Source organism: Rousettus aegyptiacus, unplaced genomic scaffold (assembly GCF_014176215.1).
Source record: "Rousettus aegyptiacus isolate mRouAeg1 unplaced genomic scaffold, mRouAeg1.p scaffold_m13_p_1, whole genome shotgun sequence".
NCBI lineage: Eukaryota > Metazoa > Chordata > Mammalia > Chiroptera > Pteropodidae > Rousettus > Rousettus aegyptiacus.
The window spans coordinates 13,158,806-13,175,287 of record NW_023416284.1 but is presented as its reverse complement, the minus strand read 5'-3'; the positions used below and the strand labels follow the sequence as shown (position 1 = coordinate 13,175,287).

Genomic DNA, 16,482 nt, shown 5'->3' with positions numbered 1-16,482 from the left:
CCTAGGCGGCGCTGCACAGCTTCATGGTTTTAACCCGTGGTGGTGTTCCTCAGTCCCTAGTCCTTGCTTCTTTGCGGAGCCTTGTGTACAGCCTAGGCAGCTTTTATGCTTCGGGTAAGTTCTTTGTTTTTCTGAGCCGCAGTTTACCTAACTGCAAAATGGAAAGAGGATGAAGTGGGAATTGAGACATCTAGGAGCCCGCCGGCAGCTGAGTCAGTGCCGCACCCAGAAGTTACACCCTTGAGTTTTTGCACCACCCAGAGGGGAAGAAAAAAGGGCCGGGTGGCTGTCGTTTGGAGACAGTGGTTCCGTGTGGCACCTCATGGAATCACTCCACATAAATGCATTGGGCACAGTCTGTTAAGTACCCCTGTCTCAGTCTACCCAGACAGAGTGGCCATGGGGTTTTTTACAGTCTGTCCAGGGAGAGACCATATACAGATACGGGGCTCGATCTGAGCCCCATGTGCCTGTTCCCCCAAGACTTTCCAATTGCTGATGGTTAAGAACTGAAGTTTTAAGTCATACTGAGTCTGGGTTTGAGTCTGGGCACACCGGTTATCTTAGATAGCACTGCCTGTAAGAGGAAGTAAAGATGCCCTTCCACCTGGCTCTTAACCCTGAAGGAGAAGGGACTTGGCTGTTAGAAAGAGGCACTCAGGCGGCTCATCTCTCTTTTTATTGGCCTAGCCAAATGGGACAGGCAAGGGAATTAAGAGGGGCACCCCAAAGTATCTTGCTGGGTTACCACCCCCAAGAGTCCATGTGTCTAGGAAAGAGAAGATGTGCCTTTTGTCTATACTACCACTGATGGTCAGTGAACTCCTAGATGGCCAGTTACTCCAGTGGTTGGAGAACCAGGGCCTTTTGCTATGGCCCCACCCCTACCTCTCCTAGCAACTCTGGGCCCTTTCCCCACTCACTCATATAATGAAGCTTCCACCTTTCACTTCTCCTCAGCCTTGGTTTCCCCATCTGTAAAATGAGATGGTTAGACTAAAGACTTCTAATTGTCCTGTCTCCAGCAGCTAAAACTAAGCATAGCCTGGGCAAACATTTGTTGAATGACTAACTGAGTAAACAAATGAAGAGAGAAAGCTTGAATTTTATGATAAAGCCAATCTGATAAAGACCACCAGGGACATAGGTGTAGTTTTAGCAAAGTTAGGTTTATTAACTTGATGCAACAAGCACCCCCAGAGGGACCATGGCGTGTCTCACTAAATAAAGGAAGAAACAGGCTTATCATAGGATTTGGGAGGAGAGTGGAATTTAGGTGAAATTGAAATGAAGCAGTGTTGATAGGTTCGAACCGAATCGGGCTGTGTGGAAAGGGTTAACATCTGGCTTGAGCTGAGAAGTGGACTCGTAGTCCTGTTTCCTTGGACACCACAGAGTTAAGATAAACATAAACTGTTTTGTCAAAAAAAAAACCCTTATCTGAGGCTCTGCACCTGGGTTGGTAGTCCAGGCTGCTTCTCTGTGTCAAATCTGGCTCCAACTCACTAGAGGAGAGGGAGATGTTTCATCTCATCGATACGATTTTAAATAGCAAAGTTTCTCAGCACTATGATGTCTTCGGTGTTAATTGACAAGAGAAGATTTGACAGATTCACATTTGACAGAAATCCCTTGAGGTGAGGGCCATTGAGAGCTCCAATCTTCCCATCTTAATGTAATCCCAGCTCCTGGGACCCCACATCACTCTTGGCCTCCATTAGAATACTGAGTCAAGCCTTCATACCTGTTTGGGTGTACTTGTCAGCTTCCCAGCCAAACTGTGGCCTCATTGAGGGCTTGGCCCAAGTTTGGGTTATTTTCTGCTGCCCATGCCTAGCATAGGATGATACCAGTAGGTGCTCAATTCATGTCCACCAAATCTGTCGACAGGTTTTTCAAATACAAAAAAAAAAAAAAAAAGCGGAAGGAAGAATATCAAAATGATAGTAGCGGCTGTATAAGGGAGGCAAGAATGTGTACATTTTAAAAAACTTTCCCAAAATGGAAACTTCTAAAATGTAGCCCATATTAATGTGCTAGAAAAGGAAAAGACGATGGAATTGTTGACTCTTTTAAGATTAGAAAATGAATTTTTGACACCTTAATGATTTTAAAATGAGAACTAAATTGTTAACATTATTTGAAAGAGAGCATTGTGATACTGATCCTTTCTCATTTTTAAAAGGGAATCGATATTGTGCTTTTTCAAAAAGTGGATTGTTCTTCATGTTTAGAAAACAAAAACAATACATTGTTAGCGTTGACACTAATCATTATTCAAAATTAAATTATTGACTATATGGTTTTTAAAGAATTTGATATTGTTGTAACTTGGAGATTAAACTAAAGGAAATTGAATTATTGATAAAATTTTGGGCATTTTTAGGTAAGATTTCCTCTCTACTGCCCATGTACAAGAGGGGTGTTATTGCAGTTCTCAGCCTCCTCCTGAGGCTGGATGGAGGCCCCTTGAGGGTCCACTGCCCAGCCACAGGGTGGAGTTTTACATACTTGATTGTCCTTTATCATAAATTATTTTGGAAAATTGTCCCAGGACCCTTCCCTAACCCATTAGGAAGAAGTAGATACTCAGCTTTTGCAACCCCGCAGTGCTCTGGGAACACCTGACAGTTATATATCACCTGGCACTGTTTGTCTCAATACAAATGATTAACATATGCTGGTTCCAGAATTTTTCCCATCCTCTGCCACATTCCCATGATGCAAAGGTGTCTGCTTTGCTTGACAAAATTCCTTCCTTGCCCTCACTCAGGCCTTGCCATACCAGCTTTTGGGCTTTCGTAGGAACCAGAGTGGCAGTAAGGGCTGTAGGAGAGTTTTGTGGGGGAGACTTGAGATTCCAGGAGTGGTTTTAGGAGAAAATTGTGGGGCAGTTGTAATGAATGGAGACAGTGGACGGGAAAGGTCGGGGGGGTGCTTTTTTGAGAAGTATTGTCGATATAATCACTTTGGAGAGTAATTTGGCAATTGGGAAAGTTAAAAAATGAGCACACCCTCTCATTTTCGGAATATATCCTAGAGAATTTCTCACACATGTGCACCTGGAGGTATGTCCCAGGACGTTCACTGAAGCACTATTTGTAATCACAAAAATTGGCCCTGCTGTAAATGCCCGTCAGTAGAGGGAAAAGGATAAATAACTAGTAGTGTTGAGCAATGGGACACTCTACAAAACTAGCAGCACTGAACTAGAGGAATAGACATCGGCCGGGATATATCCCAAAAACAGAATGTTGAATGAAAGAAGCAAGTTGCAAAATCATCCATACAGCATAAAGACGTGCATGTATTTTTAAAAACCAAAACAATGCAATATGTTATTTGTGGATATTTATATATGTGATAAAAATATAACAGCATGGAACAGAATGATAAACACCAAGCTCATTTTGTCAGGATAGATCATGGCCATGCTTCTGTAACGAACACCCAAAATCGCAGTGGGTTATAACAAGAGTTTACTTGTTCTAATGTCAGTTAGGAGTTGGCAGAGGCTCCATTCCAGTCTGGGACCAAGCTGACCTATAGCTACCAGTTACCAGAGCAAAGGGACAGAGAGTTTGGCAAACCATCCTGTCTCTCAAATCTTCACCTTGGTCAAAGCAAGCCACATGGCCAAACCCAACTTCGAGGGGCCAGGCAAGAGCTATCTACCAAGTGCCCCCAAGGGAAAAGCAGTAATAGAGTTTATAATCCCACACCCATGATGATGGTGACCTCTGGGAAGAGTAAAAAGGAGCCTCCACCTTAACTATAGCAATTATATTAGAAAATATGAAGCAAAAATATGAAATTTTTTAACACTGGAGGGAGGCTACATTTGTATATCCTATATTATTCACCATGTCATATCTTTTAAACTTTTTAAAACTAGAAGTATAATTTTTAAAGGGATGGGACAATGGAACTTTAATATTAAAAATTATATATGTGTATCCTCACTAGGACCATATTTTCTTTCACGGTATTCAGGAGAAACATGAGTAAAAGAATTTCAGGTGTTTTTATGTTGCTTTCGGCTGCATGGCAGCAGTCTTAGACCTCAACAACAGCTCCCTGGGCTCCCACCTCGTTTTAAGCATGGTGCGCGCATCTCTGTGTGCACCTGCTCCCTCCTCCCCATGCAAGGGCTCTCCCCAGGTTGTCTGACTCACCTTTGTACTCTCAGCCCTGAACTTGCCACAAAGAAGGTGCTAGTAAACCTTTAATAGATGATTCTATTATGCTCATTTCTATCTAAATAATGAGCCATTTCAGGGCAGGAACCACTTCATCTTCCTCCTGTGAGCCCTCCTCTGGAATAAGGAATGCATGTTTGTTGAATGAATGAATGACCACAGTTCTTCCCTAGCCCATCAATGGAAGCAGAAAGCACATGGCCCTTCCCTCTCCACTATGAACTTCCCAAGGAACTGGCAAAGCCAGGTTTTCTGCAGATTCTACCATGTTTTTGTGCCTATGTTGGAAAGCCAATCATTGTGTGTGGCTATATAGGATGATCAACTTCCCATGGCTCTCCAGTTTTAGCACTGAAAGTCCCATGTCCTGGGAATACCCTCACTCAGTCCCAAGCAAACTGGGATGTTTGGTCACCCTCTAGCAACTCCCTTCTCTCTTTGCCTCATTTTTTTTCTCATCTTCATATGAGAGTGTCGGATCTGGTCTTGTCTCTGCATATCAGATCTAAGATTTAAAAGATGGGCTGGAGGGAGAGAGGTGAGTCGAAGAAGGAGGCAAAACTCAAGTTGGAATTTTCTAAGAGACTTTTATTTTTTTGGCAAAGAGCGTGGATCAGTACTGCCAGCCAGGCCTTGGTTCTAGTGGCTTGCTATGGTCTGGAAAAGAAGAGGGGGAAAAACCCAGAATAGTCTAGTTAGGAACACGATTTCTGAAGCCAGGTAAAACTGGGTTCAACTCCCAGCCATACCACTCATTAGCTGTGTGACCTGGGAGAGTGACTTGATCTCTCTGAGCCTCAGTTTGCTCATCTGTATAATAGGGATAATCATAGTAGTCACCTCATGGGGAGGTTTAATTAAATTATTAACTCAGGAGTTCATCACAGCACCAGGCACATATTTAAGTAGTCTGTAAATGGTGACTATCACTGTTAGAAACATTTATTAATCCTTCCAGATGAGATTTGTGTTCTCATTGGGGCCTGAGCCTTCCCTATCGCAGCTCTCACATTTATCACTCATTTATCATCTGTCCCTCATGAGGCAGCAGCCCTTTGACACATCGCTCTGTCCTCCATGACAAGAAAAGACCGGGACCAGAGGAGGCACTTCATAAACACTTGTTGAAATAAGAAAGTTCAAAAGCAGTTCAAAGCTCCACCCAGAAGCCATCGGAGTTCTTGGGCCCACATTGTAGCAGAAAACATCCCCAAACCCTCTGGAGTGTCTCCAGGGGCCTCTCCACTACTGACCTTCTAGGACCCTTCGAGCCCTTCCTCAAGATCTGCTATTCTTACTCAGCGCCCCCAGCACCCCTCCTGGCTTGCCTCCCTGCTTACCTCCTCGATCCAGTCATTGAAGGCCGAGACACGTGTGAACACAGTGGGCTTCTTGCGGGTGTTGCAGCCAAAGGCAGAAACAAAGCTGGTCACACCGTGAACCTGCCAGGAGCCATCTGCAGCGGGGCAGTTGAGGGGTCCTCCAGAGTCACCCTGGAATGGTCAGAGAGTGGCGGGGGCTGAGTCATGTCTGAGCTTTATGGAATTGGTCCTGACTTTGGAGATTTCGAGAAATCTGTAGTATTTGACCTCTGTGAGCAGCAGTTTGTTCATTTGTGATGGGGAATGGTATCTGTCTTATGGGATCTTGTGAGAATTAAATGAGATGATAAATATATGATCTTAATGCCTAATAGAAAGGAAGCAATCAATAAGTGGTAGTTCTCATTATTAGTACCACAGTTAACTATTAAGATTATTGTTCATACTCACTTTTAATACGATGAGAGTTTGGTATAATTATAACTTCAAGACAACAGTTGAAGGTGACCTTAGAAGTTGTAAGGTCAATATCCTTTGCTGTGCTGATGGGGAAGCTTGAGGACCAGTGAGGGATGGTGATTTCCCCAGGTCAAGTCAGTGTGCGAGCTGGGACTAGAATCCAGAGGTTGTGACTCCCAGGCCAGGGCTGTGTGTCTGGATTATGCTCACTCCCTCCCAGTCCTGCCTGGCTTGGAGGCTGAATGGGGCAGGCAGGACATGATTTCCCCTCTGCCTTTAGGCAGATGGCAGCGGTACCCTGGGACCCTGCCCCCTCCCCCCAGCTGAATGGCTCTAGCCCACCACTAACTCAGGCAGAGGAGAGATGACTCACATTGCACCCAGAACGGGTGTCCCCACCAGCGCACACCATGGTCTTCTTCAAAGAGAGACCCCACCAGTCCCACCTGGAGCAGTGCTCATAGTCCACCACGGGCAGGAGGGCCTGCTGCAGCTTGTCCGGGAGTGGCCCACCAGCTGTGGAGATAGAGAGCACTGAGTAGGGTAGTCAGGGGGTACAGGGCTTGGGTCTGGGAGTTAGGGCTGGGAGCCCCCGAGTGGAATGGGGGGTCTGAAGCAAGCAGCGATTCTGATTGAGAAGATGGGGACTCTCCTCCCACCAGGTTATATGGTCCTGCCTGCTTTAGAGGTCTGCACCCGGCACACAGGAGACAATAAAAAATGTTCAGTTGAGCACATTCATGTTTGGCAGGATTGGCAGGGAGAAGGCTGCTTTTGGAGGAGCAATGTGAAAAAAAATGCAAGGACTGGTCCTGGTGTTGCCCTCAATCTTAGTCCCCAGGCCCTGTCTTTCTGCCCACTGCCCCTGTGGCCAGCTGGATGGATCAGCACATACTATAGAGACGACCCCAGCCGCTGATGTAGCAGGGCGCCTCATTTGGCAGGATGTCGCCGGCAGGAGGGAGGCAGGCAAGCTGGACTGCGTCTCCCAGCTGGGCAGGGCGAGAGAGCTTGATGAGGGCGATGTCATTGCTGGGGAAGAGAGAAGAGTCATAGGAAGCCTGGTCCTGCTGCCAGACCAAGTCCCACCTCCGGGTCTTCGCTCCAGGTGTTTCATTGTTGGGCTGCCGGCTGCTCCTTTCCCCTCCGAATCCCACGCATTCTTAAGGCTAAGCAGCCTTAGGAAGCCCTGCCAGTCCCTTCAGTGCATGCTGAACTGACCCTTGGCCTTCACAATTGTCCTCCGCTTTTACACCAGTGTTTCTCACACTCCGGCTGCATCAGAATCAGCAGGAAGGCTTGGTAAAACACAGGTTGCCAGGCACTGCCCCCTTCCCAGGTTTCTTATGCAGGGGGTCTTGTATTCAAAAGTTCCCAGGGGATGCTGATGCTGGTAGCCTGGGGACCACACCTCAATAACCCCTGCTCTCAGTCTTCATCCGCCTGCTTGTCACTCAATCATCTCACCTGGGTCCAAGTTTTCTCTCCAGTTACCCCAGGAGCCCCATGAGGACAGGTCAAGGTCTTGATCATCACGGCCCCTCACTCCTACACTGCACCTTCAGGGGCTCTATACCCTTCTTTGGCCCTCTCACTGGAAAGCTAAGCCACCCAGACACACAATTTTGCATATGCTTCAGGGGCTGAAGACGTCCCACTTTGTGTCCTCGCCCAGTGATTATCTGTCTCCTTGACCTTCACAACCACCCAGGAAGCCCAGAAGTTCACCCTTAACAAGTGGTAAAACTGAGGCCTAGAGGAGGGCAGTGACTTGCCCAGGCCCCACAGAGACTTCGTGCCGGAGCCTGACTCTCAGTCCCCTGCTCCTCCTTTCGCCCACGGTCCCAAGAACTTGGAATGCACTGGGCGAATGTCTGCTGAATGGAGGAACCCCTGGATTTGAGAAAGGGGGTGTGCCAGAGGAGTCCTGAGTTCTGAGGCCAGCTAGCCAAACGCCCTCTGGGGAGTCCCTGCCCCTCCTTAGGCCCTGCTGTCCCCTCCATAGACAGAAAGGTTTTGTGTAGACAGTCCCTAAAAGCTCTGCTGTCTGTGACTCTCAGTGTGGGACCTATGCACAGGCAATTGGACCCAGGCCCACTCACTCTGAGAGTCTCCTCAGAATCAGCTTTGGGTCACAGAGGGATGAGTACAGGAGCTGCTAGGTCCCAAGCCTGAGAGTTCACTTACCCACAGGCCACGCATTTGGGGTTCCAGAGGGGGTGCACGAAGAGGTCCTCAGCATTGATAGGGATCACCTGCTCAGGGCCCTCGTTCTCAGCCCGGTCGTACTCTCCCAACACTACCTGGTAGGTCAAGGAGCTCCTGCCAGTGGAGGTAAGGTCAGTCCAGGCCTGACTGGCCTCCTTCCCTCCCTCCCACAGTCAGCCACCACTCTGGTCTGCCTGGGTCTCACGCAGGGACAGGGGCAAGTGAGAGAACTCACGAGATGCAGTGGCCTGCGGTCATGACCCAGCTGGGGGCAATGAGGCTGCCACCACAGGTGTGGCTGAAGGTTCCATTGTTCTGATACTGAAGAGAAACCTGGCGGCCAAGTAGGGAGAAGTCTGAGTGGTGTGAAGCCCAAGAGGAGAGTTACTACTCATGGCTGTGTAGGTTGTGCACTGCACAACCCCCAAGGGCATCATTCGTGCATAAAGGATGAGGCCCTCTGGAAAAGTGCAGTGTGCAACCTATACAACTGACCATGGTGGCGCTGTCACTTTTTCACTAGAACCACATTCTGACTCTCCAAAGCCCTCCAACCCTTAGCCCTATGACCTCAACATTCTCTGTCCTCCAGGATATCTCCAGACCTTCTGTCTCTTGAAAGCCCTACGGCCCTCTGTTCTGTTAGGCCCGAGTTCTTCTGATCCTCAGTTCTTTCACAGCCCCTTGGGCCCTCTGAGGCACAATCCTCCCCAAATCCTTTGCCTCTCTTCTCATTTCCTATATTCTGAGTTTCAAACACTCCCTCTAAACCAGAGGTTGGCAAACTATAACCTGTGGGCCAAATATGGCCAATGGTCTGTAGTACATATGATTATTGGAAAATAGTCATACTCATTCATTTATGTATAATCTATTACTGCTTTTATGCTACAATGGCAGACTGAGTTAAATCATTGCAATAAAACTGTATGACCGACAAAGTCTAAAATATTCGCTCTCTGGTCCTTTATAGCAGGGGTCCCCCACTCCTGGGCCATGGACAGGTACTGGTCCATGGTCTTTTTGAAACCAGGCCGCCAGCAGGAGGTGAGTGGCAGGTCAGCAAGTGAAGCTTCATCTGTATTTGCAGCCGCTCCCCAGCGCTAGCATCACCGCCTCGGCTCCACCTCAGATCATCAGGCATTAGATTCTCATAGGAGCACTCGTCCCCGGTGCCAAAAAGGTTGGGGACCGCTGCTTTATAGAACAAATTAGCTGGCCCCTGCTGTAGATGAGTGCCTTCCAATAGAATTTTCTGTGATGATGGAAATGTTCTGTAATTTGGCTGTCCAATATGGTAGCCACTGGTCTAGTCTTCTATGCCTCCCTCCACTGACCTCTATAAAGCTCTTCACCCATTTATTTATCTTATAGCTCTTTACAAGAAGTCTAGAAATGAGTCCCCAAAACCTCCCTCGCTAAACATGGAGCATGAAATTCCAGTTAGTACACCAACACTTGGATTAAACATTGCCATCTCCCCAGATTCCACTCTTAACTTGCAAATACCCAAGATTTAATGGGCAAAACTTCCACATGGAATAGATTGTCCGAGGGTTTCCTGGTCTTTGGAAGCTGAAGTGGATACTGGAAGCCCAGCAATGGGCTCAAGACTGGATGCCTTGCAGTCAGAACACGGGGTGCAGAGCCCATGGTAGGAAACAGTGCCACCAGAATTGCTCTTACCTGCCAGGGCCAGCTGTAGGGGACTGCATCTTCACCGTTGACTACACGGCTGGAGGGGTTGTAGGAAGGTCGGCCACAGCCCGAGGCTGGAGGGGAGAGTAGAGGTGTCAATCAGCCAGAGAGTTTCCCAAAATAGAAGAAGAGGCCTGGGTCCCAGTTCCAGCTGTGCCACAAACTGGCTATGTGACCCCATGCAAGCCCCTTCCCCTCTCTGGATTTCAGTAGCCACATGCACACAGTGAGTATTTGGAATAGAGCAAGGGTTTCCTGAGTCCCGGGAGTCCAGGATGGAGAGGAACGTAAGGCCTCCTTCCACAGTAGGATTAAAGGCGCTGATGCACTGAGACCAGTGCCTGGAGCCCAAGAGTCTTCAAGAAGTGATAGCTATCATCGCGAAGAAAGGCAGCTTTGGAGTAAGACTGTCTGGGTTCAAAGTACAGCTCTGCCCCTCGTTTCAAGATGGGTTACTTTATTTCTCTAAGGATCAGTTATGGGATTAATAATAGCACTTACTTCATGGGGCTGTTATGAGGATTACATGAGATAATAGAAGAAAAGATCCTTAGCATTCTACCTGGCATATAGTAAGCACTCAATAAAACCATTACTGTCAGTCATGGGAGGAAGCTTGGAGGAGGTGCCCCTGAGCCGGAATGTAATACTGCAGAGAAACAAGGAAAACGCTAGACCACAGAATACGGAGCGAGGTAGGGGGAGTAGGAGAGGAGAGTTAAAAAGTTAAGCAGAGGAGCAGACATTCCAACCAAAGCAGTCTAACCACAGAGCCCAAACTCTTTGCCATTAAATTTTATTCACTACCCTATCAAGGATTCCCACCATAGCTCTTTGGGTTCCCCAAATTTTCTTCTAAGCTCATCCATCCATAGCTCCCCCTCCATTCTCCTGCTCCAGCACCAAGCCAAAAGCCCTGACAATCATGCCCTAGTTCAAGCTGAGGGCCCCTCCTGTGGAACTATGCGTTGGGTTCGGGAAACCCATGGCAGGTGGCAGATTTCAGGGGCTCCCAGCCCAGTGAAGCACAAAACAGGCTGGGGTCTTACCAAGAGCCACAAATAGCAGGGAACTCAGCAGCCGGAACATCATAAATTTGGGGATGATAGGAAAAATACAGAGCCTGGGACTCTAATATAGTGCAGGAGGCAGGTGGTAGGGGGCTGGACTGGGCCCCGTTTCCGGAACAGATGGTGGAAGGCCAGGTCTCCCATGTTGCAAGGCCACAGTCCTTACCCACTGCAGATGGAAATGACAGCCAACAGCAGGACCCAGAGTTTCCTCCAACATGTGGTTACACAGGTGGCATTGAATGGCCAGCTGATAACAGGGGATGAGGAAGGAAACTTCACATCAGAACAAGCCAGCCTCTTCCAGGAAAGAATGTGGGCTCTAGAACTGGTCAGACCTGGGTTCAGATCCTGCCACCTCCAAGCTCTGCAAACTTGGGCACATGGCTTACCTTCTCTGAGCCTTGGATTTCTCATCTCTAACATGGGATTAGTATCCATCTCTATATATATATTAAAAAAAAAATTTGTCAAGTACTTTCTCCATATTACACTGTTTTAGGGGATACACCCATGAACAAGACATGGTCCCAGAGCTCTTGGAGTTTTAAGTCTAATAGAGGAGACAATAAAAAATCAACAAAAAATAAGTAAAGGCTCTTTTGATTGTAGTGGTAGGTGCTGTAAAGAAAATGACACGTGAGTAACTGGTGTGGGAATGGGAGTAACTCACTTAGATGGGGGGCCGGGGAGAGTGACATTTGGACTGAAGAAGTCCTGTTTGAGTGTGACCTAGAGCACAAGTAAAAGCCAGCCATGGGAAGCCCTGAAGGAATAGCGCAGCAAATGCAAATGCCTGGGGGTTGGAATGGGCTTGGCTTCTTCAAAGAAAGGGCAGTCGGTGTGGCTGGAGCTTAGAAGTCAAGGAGGAGAGTGGTGGGGGGCCGGGAGTGGGGTCAAAGAAGAGGCAGGTCCTAAAGCTGAATTCACCTGTGATTCAGCGGTTCCACTCCTAGAACCCGACCCTTGAGAAAATCTTGCACATGTGCCCCAGGAGGCATGCGTGAGAACGTTCCTGGCAGCCCTAACCTCAGTCCCCAACTGCAAAGACCTAGAAATGACTCAAATGTCCCTCAAGGAAAACGGATGAACGTGTGCAGGGCAGTCACAGAATGGAGTATTGATCGGCAGTCAAAAAGAGTGAATCACAGTGACACGTTGCAATGTAGGCAATTCCCAGGAAAGAAAAACAAAAGAAAGGTCCTGGGAGATTAAATGCAGTTGAATACCCTTTTTATAGACTTAAAAAACAACTAAAAAATTTAAATATACTTTTTAAGGAATACCAATAGGAGGATAAAACTGTATTAAAAGGCAAGCAAAGACATGATGGGCGTAGGATTCTGGACGATGGGTGGCTTAGGCCTGTGGATAAGGAGGAGAAATTAGATGTTGCTAGAATGTCTAACTTTATTTAGTAGTTTTCTCTTTGTTTTAGCTTTAGTGAAGGTTAATTTACATACAATAAAATTCACCAGTTTCAACGGTAAAATTAATGTTTTGACGAACATGTATGGTCATGTAACCACCACCATAATTGTGACACAGAACATTTTCATTACTCCAAACTTCCCTCCTGCCTAGTCTCACTCTGTCCCACTCCCACACCTGGCCCCCGGCAACCAATGATCTGCTTTCTGTCACTACAGTCTTGCCTTTTCTAGAATCTTTACTGTGAATGGAAGATACAGTATCTATCTTTTGTTTCCGTGTGTCTTTTACTTAGCATTTTGCTTCCAAGACCCATCCGCGCCATTCTTAGATGTGTTTTTGAAGGTGCTAAAGACATTATTTAAAATAACTATACATCTAACGTAATAAAAGTGGCCCATGAGTGAACTAATGATACCTAAAACAATGATGAGAGAGCATCATGGGCTGAGGCTTATGATTTATCATAATCTATTACCTGAAAGAGAAAGAGAGAGAATAAAAAGAAAGAGGTAAGTGAAGAGCATATCCTGTAGGGTTTCTTAGCAGGTCAGGTAAAAAGGAGTTGGGTCTGTAGCCTAAGCATAAGGAGAAAGCCACGGGGAAGTGGAAAGAGTGAGGTGATTCAGTACAGGAAAGACCTGGAATCTAATTTCTATTTGAAAAAAAATCTCTTCCTGGGTGCTGTGTGAAGGGTTATGGTTGACAGAGAGGGGGACCAGCTAGAGCTATTTCAGGAGTGAGGCGAAGCAGGGGTGAGGGGTGGAGTAGGGCTTGGCCTTGGGCAGTAGAGATGGAAATGGACAGAGAGGGATGGGATCAGAGTGTATTTTGGAGACAGAGCCATACCTGAGATCACCTCTGTGAAGCGCAAAGTAATACCTGGTACAAAGTCAATGAACTGAGCTCACATTAATTCGTAGAAAAGACTTAGCACGTCCTTGTTGACTGTTGGAAATAGACTCCCAGGCCAGGGCCAGAGTGCTACAGGTGTCCAACAAATATCTGCTAAATAAGGCTAACTGCCCCTGCAGACTCTCCTGAGTAATCCTTGTCACACCTCGACACGTCGTGCTCTAAGAATGGGCAGACTCCTTCCTGCCAGTGTTACTGACTCAGCATAGAGCCCTCCTTTGGGGATCCTACGTTCTGGAAGCACGAGAGGAGGTCAATGCTTAGCTGCTTTAGATGGATCCCTAGTGGCGGGGTGTCAGGCATTAGCTGGACGGGTTCTCCTCCAGTTTAACACCTTTTTTATGGAGTTAAAAACAACTAAAAACTTTAAATGTACTTTTTAAGGAATACAGATAGGTGGATGAACCTAGGATTCGGTAGCGCGCCCCCTCCCACCACGCCCTCAAAGGATTGCCACTCCAATAACCGGGGGGTGGGGGGGATAAGGGGGTGGGGAGGTGGGGGGGGATGGACACGACAGCAGAAACAGCTGTGAAAACCCTTCAAACTCTGATAAAAATAGCCATGCCCTCCCTTATCACCTGTTCGCTAATGGGCCCGGACTTGTTTATTTGCTCAGCTTTAAAGCTCAATGTCATTTCTCAGACTCCCAGCTGAGGAATAAAGGGGGGGGGGGCACGAAGAGGTGGGTGGGGAATGGGAGGGGCAACTCAGACGCTCTGAGATTCCACCAGAAGTCTGAAACAGGGGAGCCTGAAAGGATCTAATTGTCTAACCCATCTCTTCTGTCTGAGAGTTGGGGAAACGAAGACCCAGAGAATAGTGAGGACTGGCTCCAGGCCCCTTGGTTTGTCGCTGCCTGACCTGGCAGTGAGTAATCCACCCCCGTCCCCCATCTTCACACAATAAGCTGCCCCAGCCTTTCTCCAGGTGGCCTTCAGCAGGTCCCAGCCTCTCTGTGGGCTCTGCAGACGGATTTGCGGCCACCGTAGCCCTCTGCCCTCCAGGGTGACTGTCCCATCACACTGTCAGGTCATCTCACCTTCAGGCCTTATGGACACACTGTCAGCTGTACTGCTGATTAACCCCCTGGGGGTTTTCTGGCCTACGAGCAGATGAAGCAAAATCCCTAAAGATGAACCTCCTCCTAACCCCTGAGAAGAGGGAGCTGGTCAGGGACTCTGGAGTCCTCAAGCATAAATCAAGCCACGTCCTGAGAAGGAGGTGGCAGTCCAGGCGCACAGGCGCCTACGGGGAGTAACAAGGCAGGTCTGGGGAGGGGAGGGAGGGTGGAGTGGCTGGAGAGCTTTGTTCTTGGGGTTGGGGGTTCCATTATTTCAAGTTCTCATATAATGGGAAGCTCCATGAGAACAAAACCTTCTCTTATTCACCTTTGGATTCCCAGTGCCTAGAAGGGGCCTGGCACATTGTAGGGACTCAGCAGTATACATGTTACATTAAAGGAGGGAAGGAAGGAAGGAAGGAAGGAAGGAAGGAAGGAAGGAAGGAAGGAAGGAAGGAAGGAAGGAAGGAAGGAAGCTAGCTAAAGGACTCTTCACACTCTTGCCTCTTCTTACCTTGAAAGTACAGTTGACCCTGACATTCATAAAGGGCTCACCCGGAGGCCGCCCCATCTGTGTGTCCAGGAGAAGCTCAGCCACAGCTTTGGGGTGGCGCTTCTGAAGAGCAGCATTCAAAAGGATATTAACAGATGTTCCATAACGAAGGGACCCACATGAATGGAGCCCCAAAAGGCAAGGTTTTTCATCTGCTTTTGTTTATGGCTGTGGCCTCAGCTCTCAAGACATAAATGAACTGACACTCAATAAAGAATCAAAAGTCAAACGGGATTGGAAAACACAAGATTAAGTGAAGTTCTTTCCTGCAGGACTTCTCAGGTGCCAATGTTCCTTGTGAATCACACAAGGTGATCTTAAGTCCAGGACTCTCTGGTACTTTATTGCTCTGAAGTTCCCCACTACCAGCCCCATCCCCTTTGGATGGGACAGCCCAGCCTCAGGGATGGGTAAGGAGGCCCACAATCAAGCAAATGCCCTCCCTATCTGTCCTGTAATGGCACTGAGAAGTCACTGAAGAGACCCAGGGCTTGGACCACATGAAGCTGGCTGTTCTCCCAAGAAAGCCACTGCCTCAGCCGAGACCCAAGGAGATTGTTGAGCAATGACGCTGGGGAGAGATGGAGAGCAGGGACAGGCTTCTTCCCAAAGCCAATGCTCTACCTTCTTGGGCCTGAGCAGGAGTGGGGTGGGAGGGACTCCCCCACTGCAGCCAGCCTTTCTGGGAGATGGTGACGAAGGAGGTGTGACCCGCCCCCCTTTCCTCTGCTCTCGTTCCACTGTCCTCCTGGCAAATACACATTCAACAAATATTTGTCCAACACCTACTGGATTCCAGGCATTGTCCTGGTCAGCAGGGATCCTTCTGAGATGACAGACGACAAAGTCTTCCTGAGCTCACGGCCAGCAGGGGGAGTGTCACAGCAGGAATCCCATGGCAGTCTGCTGGATCCTCTCCATCTGCTCTCCCCTGGCTTCCACCTAGCTCCACCCTAACTGCTGGACGACCTGATAGATAGCATCAGTAGGGTCCTTTGTCCTTGGCCTGATTCAGTCAATGGAAGGTGCCAGCAGGAGACTGGAGGACAGGAAGGGAGACCAATTATAGCATCTATTCCCCAGGCCCCTTCCTGCCAGGCCTCCGGATGCAGTGGCTGCATGCCTCCACCAAAGGCCCTGGCTCTATTAACTGCCTCCTCCCTCTGCCCCTTCAGGCCTCAGAGTGGTATGAGCTCCCCATTGTTGCTAGCCATGGGATGCTTCGCCATCCCTTGTTAGCTTATCCAAACTCATCTCCACTTTCATTAAATATTCCCCAATTACCCCTTGGGGTTGACATCTGTTCCCCTCCCAGACCGATGACTCATGTTTGGATGAATCTAACAGAGACCCCAAATAGCAGTGCATAAAATAAGGTAGAAATTCATTCCCTTCCCCTCTAACTTCAAAGTCCAAGCTGGCATTGCAGCTTTGCTCTGGAAAGTCCGTCCCTAGGGTGTGCCCTCACCCTCAGGCCAAGTGTTATGGGTTCAGTTGTGTTCCCCCACTATAGGACTCCAATGCTGAAGTCCTAAACCCAGCACCTCAGAATGTGACCTTATTT

The 16,482-nt window shown here is 48.1% G+C and overlaps 1 protein-coding gene and 1 long non-coding RNA gene across 3 annotated transcripts; one reads left to right on the top strand and one right to left on the bottom strand.

Moving 5' to 3' along the window:
- The first annotated feature begins 4 nt into the window (after window positions 1–4).
- On the top strand, window positions 5–5,876 carry LOC118610024. The gene is made up of 2 exons (XR_004953668.1): window positions 5–114; window positions 5,248–5,876. It is a non-coding gene; the product is annotated as an uncharacterized LOC118610024 (long non-coding RNA).
- Window positions 4,762–15,720, bottom strand: LOC107513056 (chymotrypsin-like elastase family member 3B). 2 transcript variants are annotated; one of them, XM_036229836.1, is made up of 9 exons: window positions 15,708–15,720; window positions 11,349–11,399; window positions 9,875–9,960; window positions 8,424–8,521; window positions 8,168–8,302; window positions 6,876–7,012; window positions 6,354–6,496; window positions 5,540–5,692; window positions 4,762–4,856 (listed from the first exon to the last, which is right to left on the bottom strand). In XM_036229836.1, exons 2-9 carry the CDS (start codon window positions 11,395–11,397, stop codon window positions 4,839–4,841), a joined length of 819 nt encoding a protein of 272 aa, XP_036085729.1. In that variant the 5' UTR covers window positions 11,398–11,399; window positions 15,708–15,720; the 3' UTR covers window positions 4,762–4,838. The 2 variants fall into 2 exon arrangements, with proteins under 2 accessions (XP_036085729.1, XP_016004763.2); XM_016149277.2 differs by lacking the exons at window positions 11,349–11,399; window positions 15,708–15,720 and adding an exon at window positions 10,936–11,058.
- Between the last annotated feature and the right edge of the window lie 762 nt (window positions 15,721–16,482).

What these genes read in the sequence shown, in the direction of transcription:
- LOC107513056 (XM_036229836.1), bottom strand. Translation starts at nt 11,397, where the DNA reads ATGGATACTAATCCCATGTTAGAGATGAGAAATCCAAGGCTCAGAGAA. An exon ending in CCTACAGCTGGCCCTGGCAG is followed by an intron (nt 8,522 to 9,874) that starts GTAAGAGCAATT and finishes CTTGGCCGCCAG; the next exon opens with GTTTCTCTTCAGTATCAGAA. An exon ending in CCCAAATGCGTGGCCTGTGG is followed by an intron (nt 7,013 to 8,167) that starts GTAAGTGAACTC and finishes TCTCTTCCCCAG; the next exon opens with CAATGACATCGCCCTCATCA.